The sequence below is a fragment of the Trichosurus vulpecula genome, chromosome 7, assembly GCF_011100635.1.
Source record: "Trichosurus vulpecula isolate mTriVul1 chromosome 7, mTriVul1.pri, whole genome shotgun sequence".
Classification (NCBI taxonomy): domain Eukaryota; kingdom Metazoa; phylum Chordata; class Mammalia; order Diprotodontia; family Phalangeridae; genus Trichosurus; species Trichosurus vulpecula.
The window spans coordinates 242,364,077-242,380,369 of record NC_050579.1 but is presented as its reverse complement, the minus strand read 5'-3'; the positions used below and the strand labels follow the sequence as shown (position 1 = coordinate 242,380,369).

At 34.5% G+C, this 16,293-nt stretch overlaps 1 protein-coding gene across 2 annotated transcripts in view; it reads left to right on the top strand.

Moving 5' to 3' along the window:
• UBR2 (ubiquitin protein ligase E3 component n-recognin 2) overlaps positions 1–16,293 on the top strand; it is a 145,914-nt gene that overhangs the window by 36,873 nt on the left and 92,748 nt on the right. For both annotated transcript variants that reach the window (XM_036769122.1, XM_036769123.1), the window contains exons 4-7: positions 3,089–3,202; positions 10,140–10,270; positions 11,015–11,153; positions 11,625–11,687. In XM_036769122.1, the coding sequence (XP_036625017.1) occupies positions 3,089–3,202; positions 10,140–10,270; positions 11,015–11,153; positions 11,625–11,687 (447 nt within the window). The remainder of the gene's footprint in view (positions 1–3,088; positions 3,203–10,139; positions 10,271–11,014; positions 11,154–11,624; positions 11,688–16,293) is intronic.

Below are 16,293 nucleotides of genomic sequence, written 5' to 3'. Positions count from 1 at the left end.
CAAAGTAACAAAAATTACCATTAAAGGGCCTCATTTGTCTACTTCCATCACGATTATCTTTCTCCTATAGAAAACTAATGTTTTAATGTTGAGTACTATCAAGTTAGGGGAGGGCCCAGTTGAAAAGCACTGTGCCCATTAGCACTTTTGCCCATAGTTGTTGCTACAAATAATTAGTACTTTTAAAAATTCAGAATACATATTGCTTTGACATTAGTTGTACAGATAAAAAGTAGTCATGTGTCTTAACTTTACCTTTTCCTGGTGGTTTCTTTAGAAATTGAGAACAAAGCTAGGCATAGTTAGAGGGCAATAGACCCTCTATTTACATGAAACTTCTCCTTATACTTTTTAAAAAAAGTTTTATTGATATCTTTTGTTTTAAGATCACAGTCATTTCTGGAAATATATCACCTCCCCTAACTCCTTCCAAGTTGAACCTTCCCTTTTAACAAAGATAGTTAAGCCAAAATGCTTCATACTGACCGTGTCTAAGAATGTTCATGAGATTCTGCCATGTCTATAGGACCTTTATTAGTTTTTCACTTGTTTGATTTGTCTTCCCTTTAGTGATCTTTTAATTTACGTTATTGTTATCATTATGTATATTCTTGGCTCTGTTTATTTCGCTCACTATCAGTTTGCACAAATCTCATATTGCCTTGATTCCTCTTTTTTATCATTTCTGACTGCATAATATTACATTCATTCACCATAGTTTATTTAGCCATTCCCCAATTGATAGAAACCTGCTGTTATGAATGTTTTCATTTATTCACTTTTCTTATATTCCCTATACCTAAAAAGGTAAAAGACAGAAATAGCTGGTCACTGCTAGGCTAAGAAAATGTGCTGAGAATTTGTTATTATTGACTGCCTTCTTACATGTTGGTGATGTGAATAATAGGAGCTATGAAATTCTAGGGAAAGTGAGCTCTGATTCTCTAGGATGCTTTTATATTCTATTTCTCTCTCTATTAGATCAGAGAAATGTCCATTTCTCTTTGAACCATCCTATCTATAATAAAAGGCCAAATAAGCGTGTATATAAATTGGTGGGGTGCTGTGAGGGGATGAGCAGTGTGGTACAGTAGAATGCTGCGTTTGGAGTCAGAGGACTGATTTCAGATCTTGACACTTTCACTTGCTACTTGCATGATCTTGGCCAAATCACTCTCTCTGGGCCCGTTGCTAAATGAGGAGCTAGGCTATATGATCTCTGATATCCCTTCCAACTTTAAATCTATGTTCCTACTTCTCTTGACAAATTCTCTAAATGCTTCTTAGAGCTACTAATGGCAGAACTGAATTTAAAACCTTGTTACAGCAATATAAAAGTGAATTCTGGGTAGCTTGAATTTTTCTTCCTCCAGTTATTGTAATCTTTTATGATAGCAAAGTCATCATTTAGGGAGAACTTAGTAAGCTTCACCCTAGGATTTTCCATGTCTGACACCTGTTTTTAGCTTCATTATGATATCCAAAGTGGAATTTCCCTTGTTCCTAATATTGACCAGTGGAGAATACTTTTAAGTTATTTTTGCATTTAAAAATGACTATTTCTAAATCCTATGGGTTTTTGTTGATCTTATGCCTGTTATCCAACTTTATACCAACTGAGTCCCCTTTCCAGTCTTTTAGGGAGAAAATAAGCCATTAAGAGGGTTGAAAAAGAAATTTTTTGGAAAAAAAAATTAATTTATTTATTTTTAGTTTTCAGCATTCACTTTGAGTTCCAAATTTCTTCCCCTTCCCCCTAAAGATGGCATGCAATCTGATATAGGCTCTACATATACATTCATATTAAATATATTTTCACATTAGTCATGTTGTAAAAAAGAATTAGAACCAATGATAGGAACCATGAAAAAGAAGAAACAAAAAGAGAGCAAATAGCAAATAGTGTTTTTCTATCTGCATTCAGACTCCATAGTTCATTTTCTGGATGTTGATTGCATTTTCCATCGTGAGTCTTTTGGAGTTGTCTTAGATCCTTGCATTGCTAAGAAGAGGTAAGTCTATCAAAGTTGGTCATTGCACACTGTGGCTGTAACTGTGTACAATGTTCTCCCGGTTCTGCTCACTTCACTTAGCATCAGTTCATGGAAGTCTTTCCAAATTTTTTCTGAAGTTGGCCTGCTCATCATTTCTAATGGAACAATAGTATTTCATTACATTCATATACCACAATTTGTTCAGCCATTCCCCAGTTGATGGGCATCCCCCCAATTTCCAATTCTTTGCCACCACAAAAAGAGCTGCTATAAATATTTGTGTACATGTGGGTCTTTTTCTCACTTTTATGATCTCTTTGGGATACAGACCTAGAAGTGGTCTTAGAAAAATTGTTAAAAGAAATTTCTGCAATTGGCCATTTAATTTAAACCAGAGTGCAGTGCAGTTTAAGAATCTTACCTTAAAGCAAAAAGCAATAAATGCTTTGTAATGACAGCAGAGATGCCATTATCCAGGTGGCTTTTCTATTATATCTGAGTTGCTAGCATCCTTATGATTTACCTAAATGAGGGAAACTTAAGTAAATGATGGTATCAAAGGACAATCTCTGAATTTTTATTAGGTTTGCTTAGTGTTTCTGAACATGATAGACGTAATGGAAACACCCAAGTGATAAAAATACAGGTCATATACACAAAAATGTTATCTGAAGGTTTTAAAGTTTAAATGGAGCATTTCCTGTTATAACTAGAGTGCAATATCAAATGAAAATTCTTCATGTTCTTGGACAATATAGCTCTAAACCCTTTAAAAATGTCCATAAAATGTTAGGCACTATAAAGTAGCTTATATCCTAAAATCAGTTAGATTAGTCTAGTTATGTTCTTTTCATTAAAACATCAAGAAGGCATGGACAGATTGGAAGCTACATCATTGGGAATGGCATCAATAGACATTACATGCTGTTTAATGAAGGTACTCCAAAATAGCTGTAGAGATATTTTGTGTTATCCAGGGGGGAATTATGACACATCAAAGTAGTTTTAATTCCTTAGTACAATTATATATACTCTTTTGGTTTTAAGTAAATGTGTGATGTTGACTGAGTGTTTTCTTACCATTTTGTTTTAAGATGACAACATCTGGAGGTGGAGGCTTCTGTGACTGTGGCGATACTGAAGCTTGGAAAGAGGGTCCTTATTGTACAAAACATGAACTTAACATATCTGAAAATGAGGAAGAGGAGGTAATTTTTTTCCCTCAATATTACTCTTAGGAACTGCAATTTGAAGAAGCTTATGCTTTATTCAGGATTTGGGTAAAAGTACATTAACTAGCAGATAGGATTAGAGGTGACATTCACTATACAAAAAAGATTTATTACTGACCCTTCTGGGATACCCTTTCTTTCTTCCTCCCCTCTCCCCTTCTTTAGCTGCTTTCCTGTGCAGGGGACTGAGCTCATGATCTCCTCTGAATGACCAATACTAACCTAGTTGGGAGAGTTGGACACTTGAGTCCACTCTCTTACCCTTTCTGGTTCCATACTACTACCTTGTGTCTGGGGTTCAGTCTAAGAGCAGCTCTGAGCGTACTTGTGCTTTTGGCCTACCACTGAGCTCCAGACATTGAGTTTCTGTTCTTGGTTTCACTGAGACACCCAGTGTTGCTGCTAAGTCTATGACCAGCTCTGGGCATCCCTGCACTCTCTAATCAGTATTTATTATAATTCACTACACTCCATTGACTTTTGCTTTTGTGTGGTCTTTGGCATTTATGATTTTTGGAGAATTCTCATTGGTTCTTGAGGGTTTGTATTTTCCCTACTAGTTTTGGTAGCTCTGATGATTCTTGTATGATGCTAAATAAGACATGGTAATATACTTACAGCCTACATTGAACACTTCATTTTGTTCTCTTCTTTCCCTGCAGATCTATTGACTTTAGTCAGTGTCTGGCAAATATAAGCCTTTGGTCAAAAAGATTCAGTACCAACCACTGTTGTTGCTGGAAAAACAACCAAAGCACCTTCCATATCAACATTGTGTCACTAGCATTTCGTATAAAGAGTACATTATTGCTGCTCCAGATTAAACATTTCTTTTTCCTGCTGTCAGCTCTTTTATTCAGATGTCTGTTGTGTAGTCTTGAATTATCATCTTTGTTCTCTGCCATTTTACACTGTTGAATGTTAACAAAACATGAATTCGAAGGAAGATTAGTAAAGATGGTATGCATTTTTCTTGAATTTTTGACACATTAATTGATTTTTTTTCCTGTGCTTCTGATATGAAGTTTGAGAGAGAAAAATGGAAGCTAGTCCTTAGTGCTATGGCATTATGGAAGCACTCTCTGCTTCAAGTGTCCACTATATTCTCTACTCAGCTGCCAAATTGGTCTTTTTATAGTACAAATCTGACCTTATTCTCCCTCTCCCTCCAGTTTAATTAACTTCAGTGGTTTCCCTATTGCTTCTAGCATCAAATATTAAATCCTGTATTTGGTCTTTTAAAAAACTTTTGTATTTTATTTTTTCCCTAATTATATGTAAAAACATTTTTTAACATTCATTTTTAGAAATTTTGAGTTCCAAATTCTCTCCCTCCTTTCCTTCATCCCTCTTCCTAAGACAGTAAGCAATTTGGTGTAGGTTATATGTGTGCAATCATTCAAAACATATTTCCATATTAGTCATGTTGTGAGAAAAAAGACATAAACCAAAAAAAAACCCACAAAAAAAAGAAAGTGAAGAATAATATCCTTCAGTCTACATTCAGGCTTCACGAGCTCCCCCTCTGGATGTGGATATAGTTTTTCATCATGAATCCTTTGGAATGTCTTAGATCATTGTATTGCCAAGAATAGCTAAGTTATCCACAGTCAATCATCATAAAACATTGCTGTCACTGTGTACAATATTCTCCTGGTTCTGCTCACTTCATTTTGCATCAGTTTGTGTAAGTTTTTCCAGGTTTTTTTGAAATCATCCTGCTTGTCATTCCTTATGGCACAATAGTATTCCATTACAATCATAACACCTTGTTCAGCTATTCTCCTATTGATGGGAATCCCCTCAATTTCCATTTCTTTGCCATCACGAAAAGAGCTGCTATAAATATTTTTGTATCAATAGGTGCTTTTCTCTTTTTTAAAAAATCTCTGGGATACAGACTTAGTACTGATATTACTGAATCAAAGAGTATGCAAATTGTTCTCCATAATGGTTGGATTGGTTCTGTATTTGGCTTTTAAAGCTGCCCCATAATCTGGCCCCTTCCTACCTGTGTGTACACACACACACACACACACACACACACACACTCTGCATTATATTGATACTCCGGGCATTTTCACTGTCAACTCTCTTGTAACTCTCATTCATCTCCATTTCTTGGCTTCCCTGGTTTTTATGTTATTTCCCCTAATTCCGTCCCACCCCTTTGGTTTCCCCAGAGCTTCATATAGTTCTTGGCACATAGTAGGAATTTAATAAATGCTTATTGTCATTTAAGTAATATCAATTCAATTAAAATTTCGAATTAACCCAAAATTTCACATATCTTTGCTATTACCATCCCTTTTTTATTTTTTTAGCACAGATAATTAAGAATTGGTTTGGGTTTACAAAATATATAGCAAAAAAAACCCCAAAAGATTACAGTTCATTATAATTCTTCAACCTCTGAATCAGTTATTCTGTAGAAGTAACCACAAGAAATAGTGGTTAGGAAGTAGCATAAAGAAGGCCAATGTTCTGATGTTATATTTCTTCCTGTGGTTTAATAAGTGGCCTATAATCAAGTTCCATGTATGTGTTGGGCCTATTTTTCTCTTGCATGCTAATGAGATGCCACTTCTCCGTGCGTGTTTTTGCTGTACAAAAGCCGTTAGGCTGAACTATAAGCAGGCTTTTATAGTCTTCTTTAGAAGACCTGATTTTTTTGGAAGGAAGAAACCCAAATGGTGTATGGTTCTTAAAGGAGCTGGAGAGATGACAGGTAAAAATTGCATTGCAAAGAATGAGAAATCTTTGGCCTTTTGAAGATGTTACTTTACCTTTCCTGTTTGTATTTTGGGTCTGTGGTAGAGATAAGAATAAGACTGGATACAGGACTTTCACCAGGATGTTAACATCCTGGGAATGGATGAGGGGATCCTTTTGCATGGATGAGGGGAAACAGTCTGGAGTAGGGGTAGGGAACCTGCTGCCCTCTAGGTCCTCAAGTGCGGCCCTTAGAATCCAAACTTCAAAGAACAAATTTCCTTATTAAAAGGAGTTGTTCTATAAAACTTGGACTCACTCAACAGGCTGCACCCAAAGACCTAGCCTCAAGGCTGCAGGTTCCCCACCTCTAGTCTAGAGACTACCATCTCTATACCTTATTGTATACCTATGCCTCAACGTCTTCTGCCGACTAGCACCATATAGTCTAGCTCCATTCCCTTGGGCTGGCACCCTAGGAACCTGTAAGGCTTGCCTTCCTTCCATTCTAATCCCAGTGAGGGCAAAGGCCAGACTTCCTGTGAGTAGCACGCCTCTTCTCTCTGTGCAAACATACCCTCAGTTGGACTGTCATTTGTCACTGTTTCCACCCTCAACTTCCCCAAAACAATAAGGTATATCCCAGATGAAAAAAATTCCTGATTCTGTCTCTGTTCTGCTTCCTTATCCCCCATCACCACCATAAGACACTCTTTTAGACTGGACTTTAGTGTGACCCATGGAGAAAAATTGTTCCCCCATAGCTTCTAAAGAACACGGGTACCTTATGTGTCCTTAGCATACTTAAGAGCCTTTCCGTTTCTGTCCTGGAAAAAGGAAGGCTAAAACTTGAGCATCTTGATTTTCTCATTTGTAAAATGAATACATTATTACTTCTAGATTTTGCTTTATTGTTCTGGTGTTTTAAGATTAGACTGTTTAAAACATTTTGCCATCTTTGATGGCACTGTGTAATACCTAATGTATATTATTTTTTAAGTTGCGAATTTAGTTACAAATAATACAGCGTGTCCCAAAAGTCTTTGTACAGTTTTAGGCTTTAATAATTGAGTAGCCATTAAAAAAATTAAACTGCACTAAGACTTTTGGGACATCCTGTATAGAGTAAATTTCCAAATAAAAACTTAAAATCCAGATTATTTGCATTTTCACTAGAGAAAAAATAGTAATAAGATATTTAACCAAGTAATAGTAGCTGAAATGTTTATTCTCTTACTTCTTGCCAGATCAGTCTGTGTACTTAAAATTTCTTTTACCTTTGTTTAAATTGATTCCTTTTTGCTTTTAAATTTGCCTTTATTCTAAATATATCAGTGTTATCCCCTCCACACTTCCCCTACCCAGTGAGCTATCCCTTGTAATAAGGAATTTTTTTTTAAGGGGGAAGAGGGAAGAAAGCAGTTTAGTAAAACCAACCAATCCTTTAACCAAGTCTGACAACATGTTTGGTGTTTCACACCCGTAGTTTACCATTTCTTTGGTGAAGGGAGGCAGTTTTTAAACTCTGCTTTAGGGCCAACCTTGGTCATTTTAATTATGTAGTGTTTAGTTTTATTGTTCTTTTTGTTTATTTTGTCATAGCCATATATATTGTTTTCTTGGTTCTAATTATTTGACCTTGCATCTATTCATATAAATCTTCCATGTGTTTCTGAATTGTTATGTTCTTTCTTAGAGTGAAATAGTAATATTACATTCATACTTGTTTAGCCATTCCCAGTCAATGGCATCTACTTTGTGTACATTTTTTTTGCTACTGAAAAAGGGCTGCTATGAATATTTCAAAGTATTTGGTAACCTTTCTTTTTATCTTTGATCTCCTTAAATAATATAACTAGCAATGTGATCTCTGTGTCAAAGAGTGGACATTTGAGTCATTTGTTTACCATGAAAAGTTATTATAATTCACAGTACTTGAAGCACTGTATCACTGTACCTGACTTCCCATACCATCTCTAGTATTGACTGTCTCTATCTTTTGTGTTTTTCGCCAATTTACTAGGTTTAAGGTGAAACCTTGGAATTGTTTTGGTGTATATTTCTCTTATTGTAAGGGAACTTGGAACAATGTTTCATATGATTATCATTAGCTCACACTTATTTTTAGTACTCTTTATTACCTTTTATCACTTCTGGGAATGGCTTTTGGCATTTTCTATTTGTGTTGCAATATCTACATATTGTAGATATTAGAGACCTCTTTAAAGCGTGTGTTTTTTCTTTAATTTCTTTAATCATATCTCTCTAGCCTGAGTGTTGTAGATTTAGAGCTGGAAGGGATGTTTGAGGTCATTTAAATCCAACTGAAGTCTATAGAGGCTAAGTATCTTGGCCAAGGTCTACAAGTAGTATAGTACAGGTAAGATATTGAGTCCAGGGCCTTTAACTAAATCCGATACCAGTGTCTCAGCAGCAAGCCTTCAAACAGCACAATTTAGTTTCGCTAGAAGAATCATCTTAATTTTTTTAATACATCCCTTCCCTAATTGCCTACTTAGTGAGCTCCATTCCTTGTAACAAAAAATAAGCAAGAAAGGAAAACAAAGAAAACAGTTCAGTAAAACTAACCAACATATCAACTGAGTCTGACAGTAAATTCAGTGTTCCACATTATAGCCCCAACTCTCTCCAATGACAATATCTTTTCTTTAAGTACCAGCTAATTTTATAATATTCAGTCTTGTTTTGTTTCTTGTTCTTCCCATTATTGTTGTCATTGTATATATTGTTTTCCTGTGTCTGCAGGCTTTACTCTGCTTCAGTTCATGTAAGTTTTCCCACGCTTTCAGTTCTTCCAATTGTTTTTCATAGCGTGGTAGTTTTCCATTACATTCATGTGCCACAATGTGTTTAGCCATTCTTCAGTCAATGGATAGCCCACATTTTTAAATTTTATATGTGTCATATTCCAATTTCTTTTGTTGTTACTGACCTTCCTAGGAAAAGATCTGCTATGTTCTTGATTAATGTTCTTTGTCATGGCTTTCTTTCTTCGGGAAGCTTCAAGGATTTTTTTCTTTGTTGTGATTTTGGAGTTATATAATAACATATAGCATATCTATGAGAGTTGAATTATGAACATCTTGTCACGGTTCTGTGGACTTGGCAAATTTTAAAGTATTAAGTTTTTGTTTCTTAAATATCTGTGTGAAGTTTTCATAAATGTTAAGTCATTTTTTTAGTCATGTCTGACTCTTCATGACCCCATTTGGGGTTTTCTTGGCAGAGATTCTGGAGTGGTTTGCCATTTCCTTCTCCCATTCATTTTACAGATGAAGAACTGAGGCAAACAGGGTTAAGTGACTTGCCAGGGTCACATGGCCAATTAGTGTCTGAGACCAGATTTGAATTCAGGAAAATGAGTGATCCCAAAGTTGTATTTTGATCTAGCTTCCAGAGACTTCACTTGTTGTTTTGTGAGGCTACTCAGAATCTCTTTCCATTTCAGCTATTTTATGAGCTTATCTTTGTACTTCCATTTTGTTGTCTGTGATTTTATCTTTAAGTATAAAGATGATTCTGCTCTCGTTTCTTTATTTTGAAATTGTTTAGATTTTCTTTTATTCATATTGGTCATATTTTCCCATTTTCTTATCATATTTTTTGGTATTACTTAGCTCAGGCTAATTCTGTGATTCTTTTCAACTACACCAATTTCTTTCATTGTCTATCCTGATTTTGTTTCCAGTGCTAATTTTTCCTTGACTTCTTTAAATGTGTTCATTATCCACTTGAAGATGTCTTAGGGGTTAATATCTTCTGTAATTTATTTTTCTATCGCATTATTCTTCATACTTCAGCCTTTGCTTTAGTTGAGCCATACTTTTCAAAAATTATATTTATGTTCTTTTATCTTTTGTGAGTTCTTCTATCCCTTGTCTCTTCCAACTGCTCCTGGTTCTTGTTTATTTAATCTCTCCTACTAATCTGCTTTTCCATTATTTTAACTGTTATCAAGAAATTTTGGTGATTACTGCTTTGTAATATTGTCATAAAATGATGTTATAGAATAATTAACTGGAAATATGTGTGTATATCTATATTTATATATCTGGAGTAAGACTGGTGGCAAAGTGACCAGTTAGGCTGTTGTAGCAGTCATATGCCTGTATAAGTTGGTAATTGTGAGAATGTAAAGAAAAGAATATTTAGTTTCAATCCACTGTGACATCCCTTTCAGGATCCTCTTGTACATTTAACAGAAGATATGATCGCAAGAACCTACAACATTTTTACAATCATGTTTCGCTATGCAGTAGATATACTAACATGGGAGAAAGAAAACGAACTACCGTCAGATTTAGAGATGCTGTAAGTACATAACTTGTTTATCCTTTGTGTTTTAGTGTTTGTAGGGTCCTTAATGCATTGTTTCTATAGAGGTCATTAGTGGACTTTGAATACCTAGGGATTTGTCACAGAAGCCCTTCCTGGGCCCAGGAAGTAGTGAAAATAAAATGGAGGCTAACCACCAGTGTCTGTTATTGTATCAAGTTAAGTTGAGTTAGATTAGCTTATAATGTTGGATTTTCAGGTTTGTATTTAAACTAAGAATGATGAAAAAAGTTTAACCCATTTTGAGTTCCTTTTAGTTTTTGTTTTGTGAAATACAGCATTTTGGCAACAGCTGGATAAAACATTAGTCTTTATTTTTTACAGGGCTTAAAGTGAAGTTTTAGAAGATCTGAACTATTTGCGTTGTCAGTTAGTGATTGGATTTAAACCGTGAACTTATATCTCAAAGATTCAAGTACTCACATGATAGAGAAGAAATAATGGCTTCAGCCTCAGTTACTTTTTTCAGCAACTGGAAAAGTATAAAATGTAGGCAACTAAAAGGGATTTTGCAATGAGCAATAAAAGCAATAAATTTTGAACTTATTACATTTTTATTATGACTGACCAGATAGAAAAATTAAACCATCAGCTTAACCATGAGTCTTTTTTGGAATTAGTGAAAACCTAGACTTAGTGTTCCACTTAGTGTTGTAACCAAAATAAATTTTTTTTTAAGATTTGAGAAACCAGTAACTACATGATTTCTTAATCCCACAGAGGGAAGAGTGACACTTACTATTGCATGCTGTTTAATGATGAGGTTCATACATATGAACAAGTAATTTATACCCTTCAGAAAGCTGTTAACTGCACTCAGAAAGAAGCCATTGGCTTTGCAACCACAGTAGATCGAGATGTAAGTAATATCATTTTATTAATGGTGTAAAAGAAGATTTGCTAAAGAGAATTCTAACATTTAATTTTCTATAGTAACTTTCTTCAGAGATAATTACAGTGCATCTGAGCTAGTTCTTTTTTCTAAATGTAATTCTATGCACATTATTAAGTAATTTAAAAATACTCCCTGATAACTAAAATTATTAGAAGATATCAGATTGCTATTATTCCACCAGGGAGAAAAAGTGCTCAATTGTTGAGTCAGAAAGAATTAATCCTTATTGTACTTTAAGATGTAATTTATTGAATGATGGTTTAAAAAAGTTTAAAAAGTTTGACACACATCTTTGAATTTGTTTTCTATCTAGTAATAGTCAGAGCCATTACTTATATGAAATAATATAATTATTAAAAAAGAGTGTTCAAAAATTTTTTCTTTGTTTGAACTTATTTAGGCTGACTGTAATTCAAAAAAAAATTTTATCTTAAGGGACGTAGGTCAGTTCGATATGGAGATTTCCAGTACTGTGAACAAGCAAAATCAGTGATTGTGGTAAGTAATATTAGAACCATCCTATTCTATATTAATAGCAGATAGCAATTCCAGAGTTTATTGGTGTTTTTTATGGACTTTACTGCTCTTCTCATTTTAAGGTTTACCATACCAAAAAATTTTAAGTATTTCTAATTATTGCATGCACCTATTCTAGATATCTCTCCTCCCGAACCCCTTCCCCCCAATTATTTAAAAGTTATAATTGAGATTTAGGGCATGTATAGATTTTAGATAAAGCTTATGTTTCCTCCACCTTCTCTTCTCTGATACCAGTATGTCAGAATAATGGCTTTTATCAGAACGTCCACTGTTCACCCAGAAAAGTTTCTGGACCATCCATGGATAGGGACTTTAGGCAGTTCCATTGGAATGAAATTGATATATTAGCAGCCAAACTTTTCAATTCAAGGGATCTTTGCCTTTCTTGCTTCTAAAATCTTCTACAGGGGAAGGACATTTGCTATTTATTCTGATAGTGTACCTGATACTAGAATAACAACATTGTCATTCAAATAGACAAAATATTCCTTACAATTAGTGACTCTGTTTCCTCATTGTAGAGTTTGATGGTGTTGGACTATCTGACATCTGAGGTATCTTCCAACTCTATGTGATGCTATAAGTACTAGAAGTATTACAGATGGAGAAACTGACTCTTTGAGGTTCAATGACTTATTGATGGTTACAGTTTCTGAAGTGAGGTTCGAACCCAGATCCTTCAATTTCATCTCTTCACATCATTCTGCTTAAATATTGAACACATTTTTACTCTCATAATGGACTTAATGTTTGCTGTTCTTTGTGTTTAGGTTAATAGTTTCAATTTTCAGGAGGTTTCTCTGCCAATAAGAAGTACTAAACCTGTATTTTTAGGGTACATTACCACAAGTTGTCAATAGTTGTGTTGGAAATATGGATTTTCTGCTTCACCAAGTTTGAATCATGGTGATAGGAACAAGGGTGGGGTTAACCCTATTTATATTCTTAAAAAATCTGTATAGTTTTTAAAAGTTAAATTATTAAAACATAAGCAGTAAGGAATACTTTCAGACAAACATAAAAAATGAGATTTTAAAAAATAAATAGTATATTTTTGTACTTTTGCTAAATTTTAATTATTATCAATTTTAACTTGATCTTTAATTATATTCCCCAAACCTACTGATAAATTCCTGACTTATTTTGAATTTATTTTTTAATCAGACTTGAGATCAGTTTAGAGTTAAAAAATACCTTTGACTCTTTCCTCACTTAAGTGCTAAATAGTACCAGACTGGTTTGGTTGCTTTGTGTTTTCTAATACCTTAGTTCTGAGGTAAAACTCAGTTTCTTGTCTTCTGTCAGTACCCCCAAAGCAAGAAAGAAGCCAGACACATTGCTAAAACTTCATGGCAATAGTTTGCAACTACATATATTTCTTTTTTCAGTCAGAAGAGAATAATCCACTCTTTCACAGCGACTTATAACTTTTACAGAATACCTTCTGTTGCACACTTAGTTTTTTTTTTTCAAAATAAAGAGGTTACAGCTCTTGCTTTTTCAACAGAGATTTAAATTTTTGTAATTTGGGGAACAAAATCCTAGGACATGTCCTTAAGCAATAGAATTGGGTTTTGTTATAATAGCTCCTTATGCATAGTCTTCATCTAAAATTTCAGTGATCATTAAATCAAAAATATTTAAATTAAGGAGTGAGAATATATCTTGAACATTTCCTGTAACTCAGCTGCTAGTGATACTTAATTTCAAAAGGGAAGAACTTTTAAAATTGAACCATCACATTTATCAATTCTAAACTGGAATATTAAAAACATTTTTAAAAGCCATTCATCATTATTAACAAGTTGGATAGAAAAAAAAATTAACTTCCATGTAATTGTGTAAAGATGAATAAGGCAGGAAATTACCTGGCTCTCCCAAATTCCCTCCAAAATAATTTAAAATAGTGCCTTAAGATGAATTTTAAAGCAGCAGAAGTAATTAAAAGTTGGGGTAGAGAAAATAAAGGTTCAAACTCAAAATGAAGTCAAAACAGCTACTTGTAAAGCTTTGGGAAAAAATGTAAAATGGTCACAAGTCCAAAAATAGTTCTTGGAAGAGCTTTAAAAGGGCTTTAAAAATCAGTAAGAGAGATAGAGGAAAAATTGGAGAAAGAAATGAGTAATGCAAGAAAATCCAGAAAATTGTAAAAAGAAAGTCAACCAATTGGAAAAAGATCCAAAATTTTACTGAAGAAAATAATTCCTTAAAAATTAGAATTGGGCAATAAACTTTAAAGTATATTAAGAAAAAGAAAAATTAGAATCGGGCAAGGGGAAGAATGGATATTTAATGAATTAAAGGACTTTTAGGCATTCCTGAAGAAAAGACCAGAACTGAACAGAAAACTTGACTTAGAAATACAAAAATTAGGAGAAACATAAGGTAAACATGAAAAACTAATCATAAGGGGTTTAATAAGGTTAAACTGTTTACTTCTTATATGGGAAAATGATATTTCTAACTCTTAAGAATGTTATCGTTACTAGGATAGTTAGAAAGAGTATACATGGATAGAGGACTTAGGGTTGAGTTGATTATGATGGGGTGATTCTAAAAAATAAAATTAGGTAGGGAGAGGTACAATTATAAAACTTCTTAACTTAGGAATAGGAAGACAAGGGGATAGGATAAGGGAGGGACTCTTAGAAGGATGTGTAGATTAGGGAGGCAATAGTGATAAGTAAATTAGACTTTGGAGGAAGGATAGAATAAAAAGAGAAGGATAAAGTACCATAGATAATACTAAATCAATACTAATCGTGTATGTACCAAATGCTATAGCATCCAAGTTTATAAAGGAAAAGGTAAATGAATTACAGGGGAAAATAGAGAACCAAACTATACTAGTGGAAGACTTCAACTTTCCCCTCAAAGAACTAGATAAATCTAACCAAGATAAGCTAGACATGATGACATCGAGAGAGAACTGAATGGGAATAGAAAGGAATATACCTTTTTTCTCAGTGGTACATGGCAAAAATTGTCCACATATTAAGGCGTGAAAACTTTATGGTCAAATGCAGAAAAGCAGAAATGTTAAATGCATCTTTTTCAGATCATAATACAATATAAATTACATTTACTAAAGGACCGTGGAAACACAGATTAGAAATTAGTTGGAGACTAAATAACCTAATCTTAAAGAATGAGTGTGTCAAAGAACAAGTCATAGAAACAATAAATAATTTTATTAAAGAGAATGAGACAGCATACCAAAATTTATGGGATGCAGCAAAAGCAGTAATCAGAGGAAAATTTATATCTAAATGTTTCCATCAATAAAATAGAGAAAAAACAGATCAGTGAATTGGGTATGCAATTAAAAAAAAACTAGAAAAAATCCCCAGTTAAATGCCAAATTGGAAATCCTAAAGATTAAAGGTGAGATTGAACCCACAAACACCAAAGACAACAGAAAAGGTTAGTGGGAAAAGCTGCAGGAGTAGAAGGAGTTCACGGTTAAGCCACCGCCCTGGGGGCAGTGGAGGTGGGGCAGCTACAGAACTACAGCTGCAGTTGCTTCTGGCCCCAGGCCCACCTGGTGGGAGGAATTAAGTGGTGGATCAGAGCAGGAGTGAAGAGCCTGTTGAAGATCTAAGTTCAGTCCGGGTTGGGGGTTCTTGGGGAAGGAGGAGTGCTGGTGTGGCAGAGCTGGCCCATCCCCCCAAGCTTGGAACGTAGTTCTCTTAACTCTACAAGCAGTCATACCCCACTGAAAAACTCAAGGGTAAAGTTAGTTGGCTGGCAATATGGCCAGGCAGAGAAAATGCACTCAGATTAAGTCACAGACTTTGGAATCTTTCTTTGGTGACAAAGAAGACCAAAACATACAGCCAGAAGAAGTCAACAAAGTCAAAGAGCCTACAACAAAAGCCTCCAAAAAAACATGAACTGGTCTCAGGCCATGGAAGAGCTCAAAAAGGATTTGGAAAAGCAAGTTAGAGAAGTAGAGGAAAAATTGGGAAGAGAAATGAGAAGGATGAGAGAAAACCATGAAAAACAAGTCAATGACTTGCTAAAGGAGACCCAAAAAAATACTGAAAAATATACTGAAGAAAACAACACCTTAAAAAATAGACTAACTCAAATGGCAAAAGAGCTCCAAAAAGCCAATGAGGAGAAAAATGCCTTGAAAGGCAGAATTAGCCAAATGGAAAAGGAGGTCCAAAAGACCTCTGAAGAAAATACGACTTTAAAATTAGATCAGAGCAAGTAGAAGCTAGTGACTTGATAAGAAATCAAGATATTATAAAACAGAACCAAGGGAATGAAAAAATGGAAGACAATGTGAAATATCTCATTGGAAAAACCACTGACCTGGAAAATAGATCCAGGAGAGATAATTTAAAAATTATTGGACTACCTGAAAGCCATGATCAAAAAAGAGCCTAGATATCATCTTTCAAGAAATTATCAAGGAGAACTGCCCTGATATTCTAGAGCCACAGAGCAAAATAGAAATTGAAAGAATCCACAGATTGCCTCCTCAAATAGATCCCAAAAAGAAATCTCCTAGGAATATTGTCGCCAAATTCCAGAGCTCCCAGGTCAAGGAGAAAAT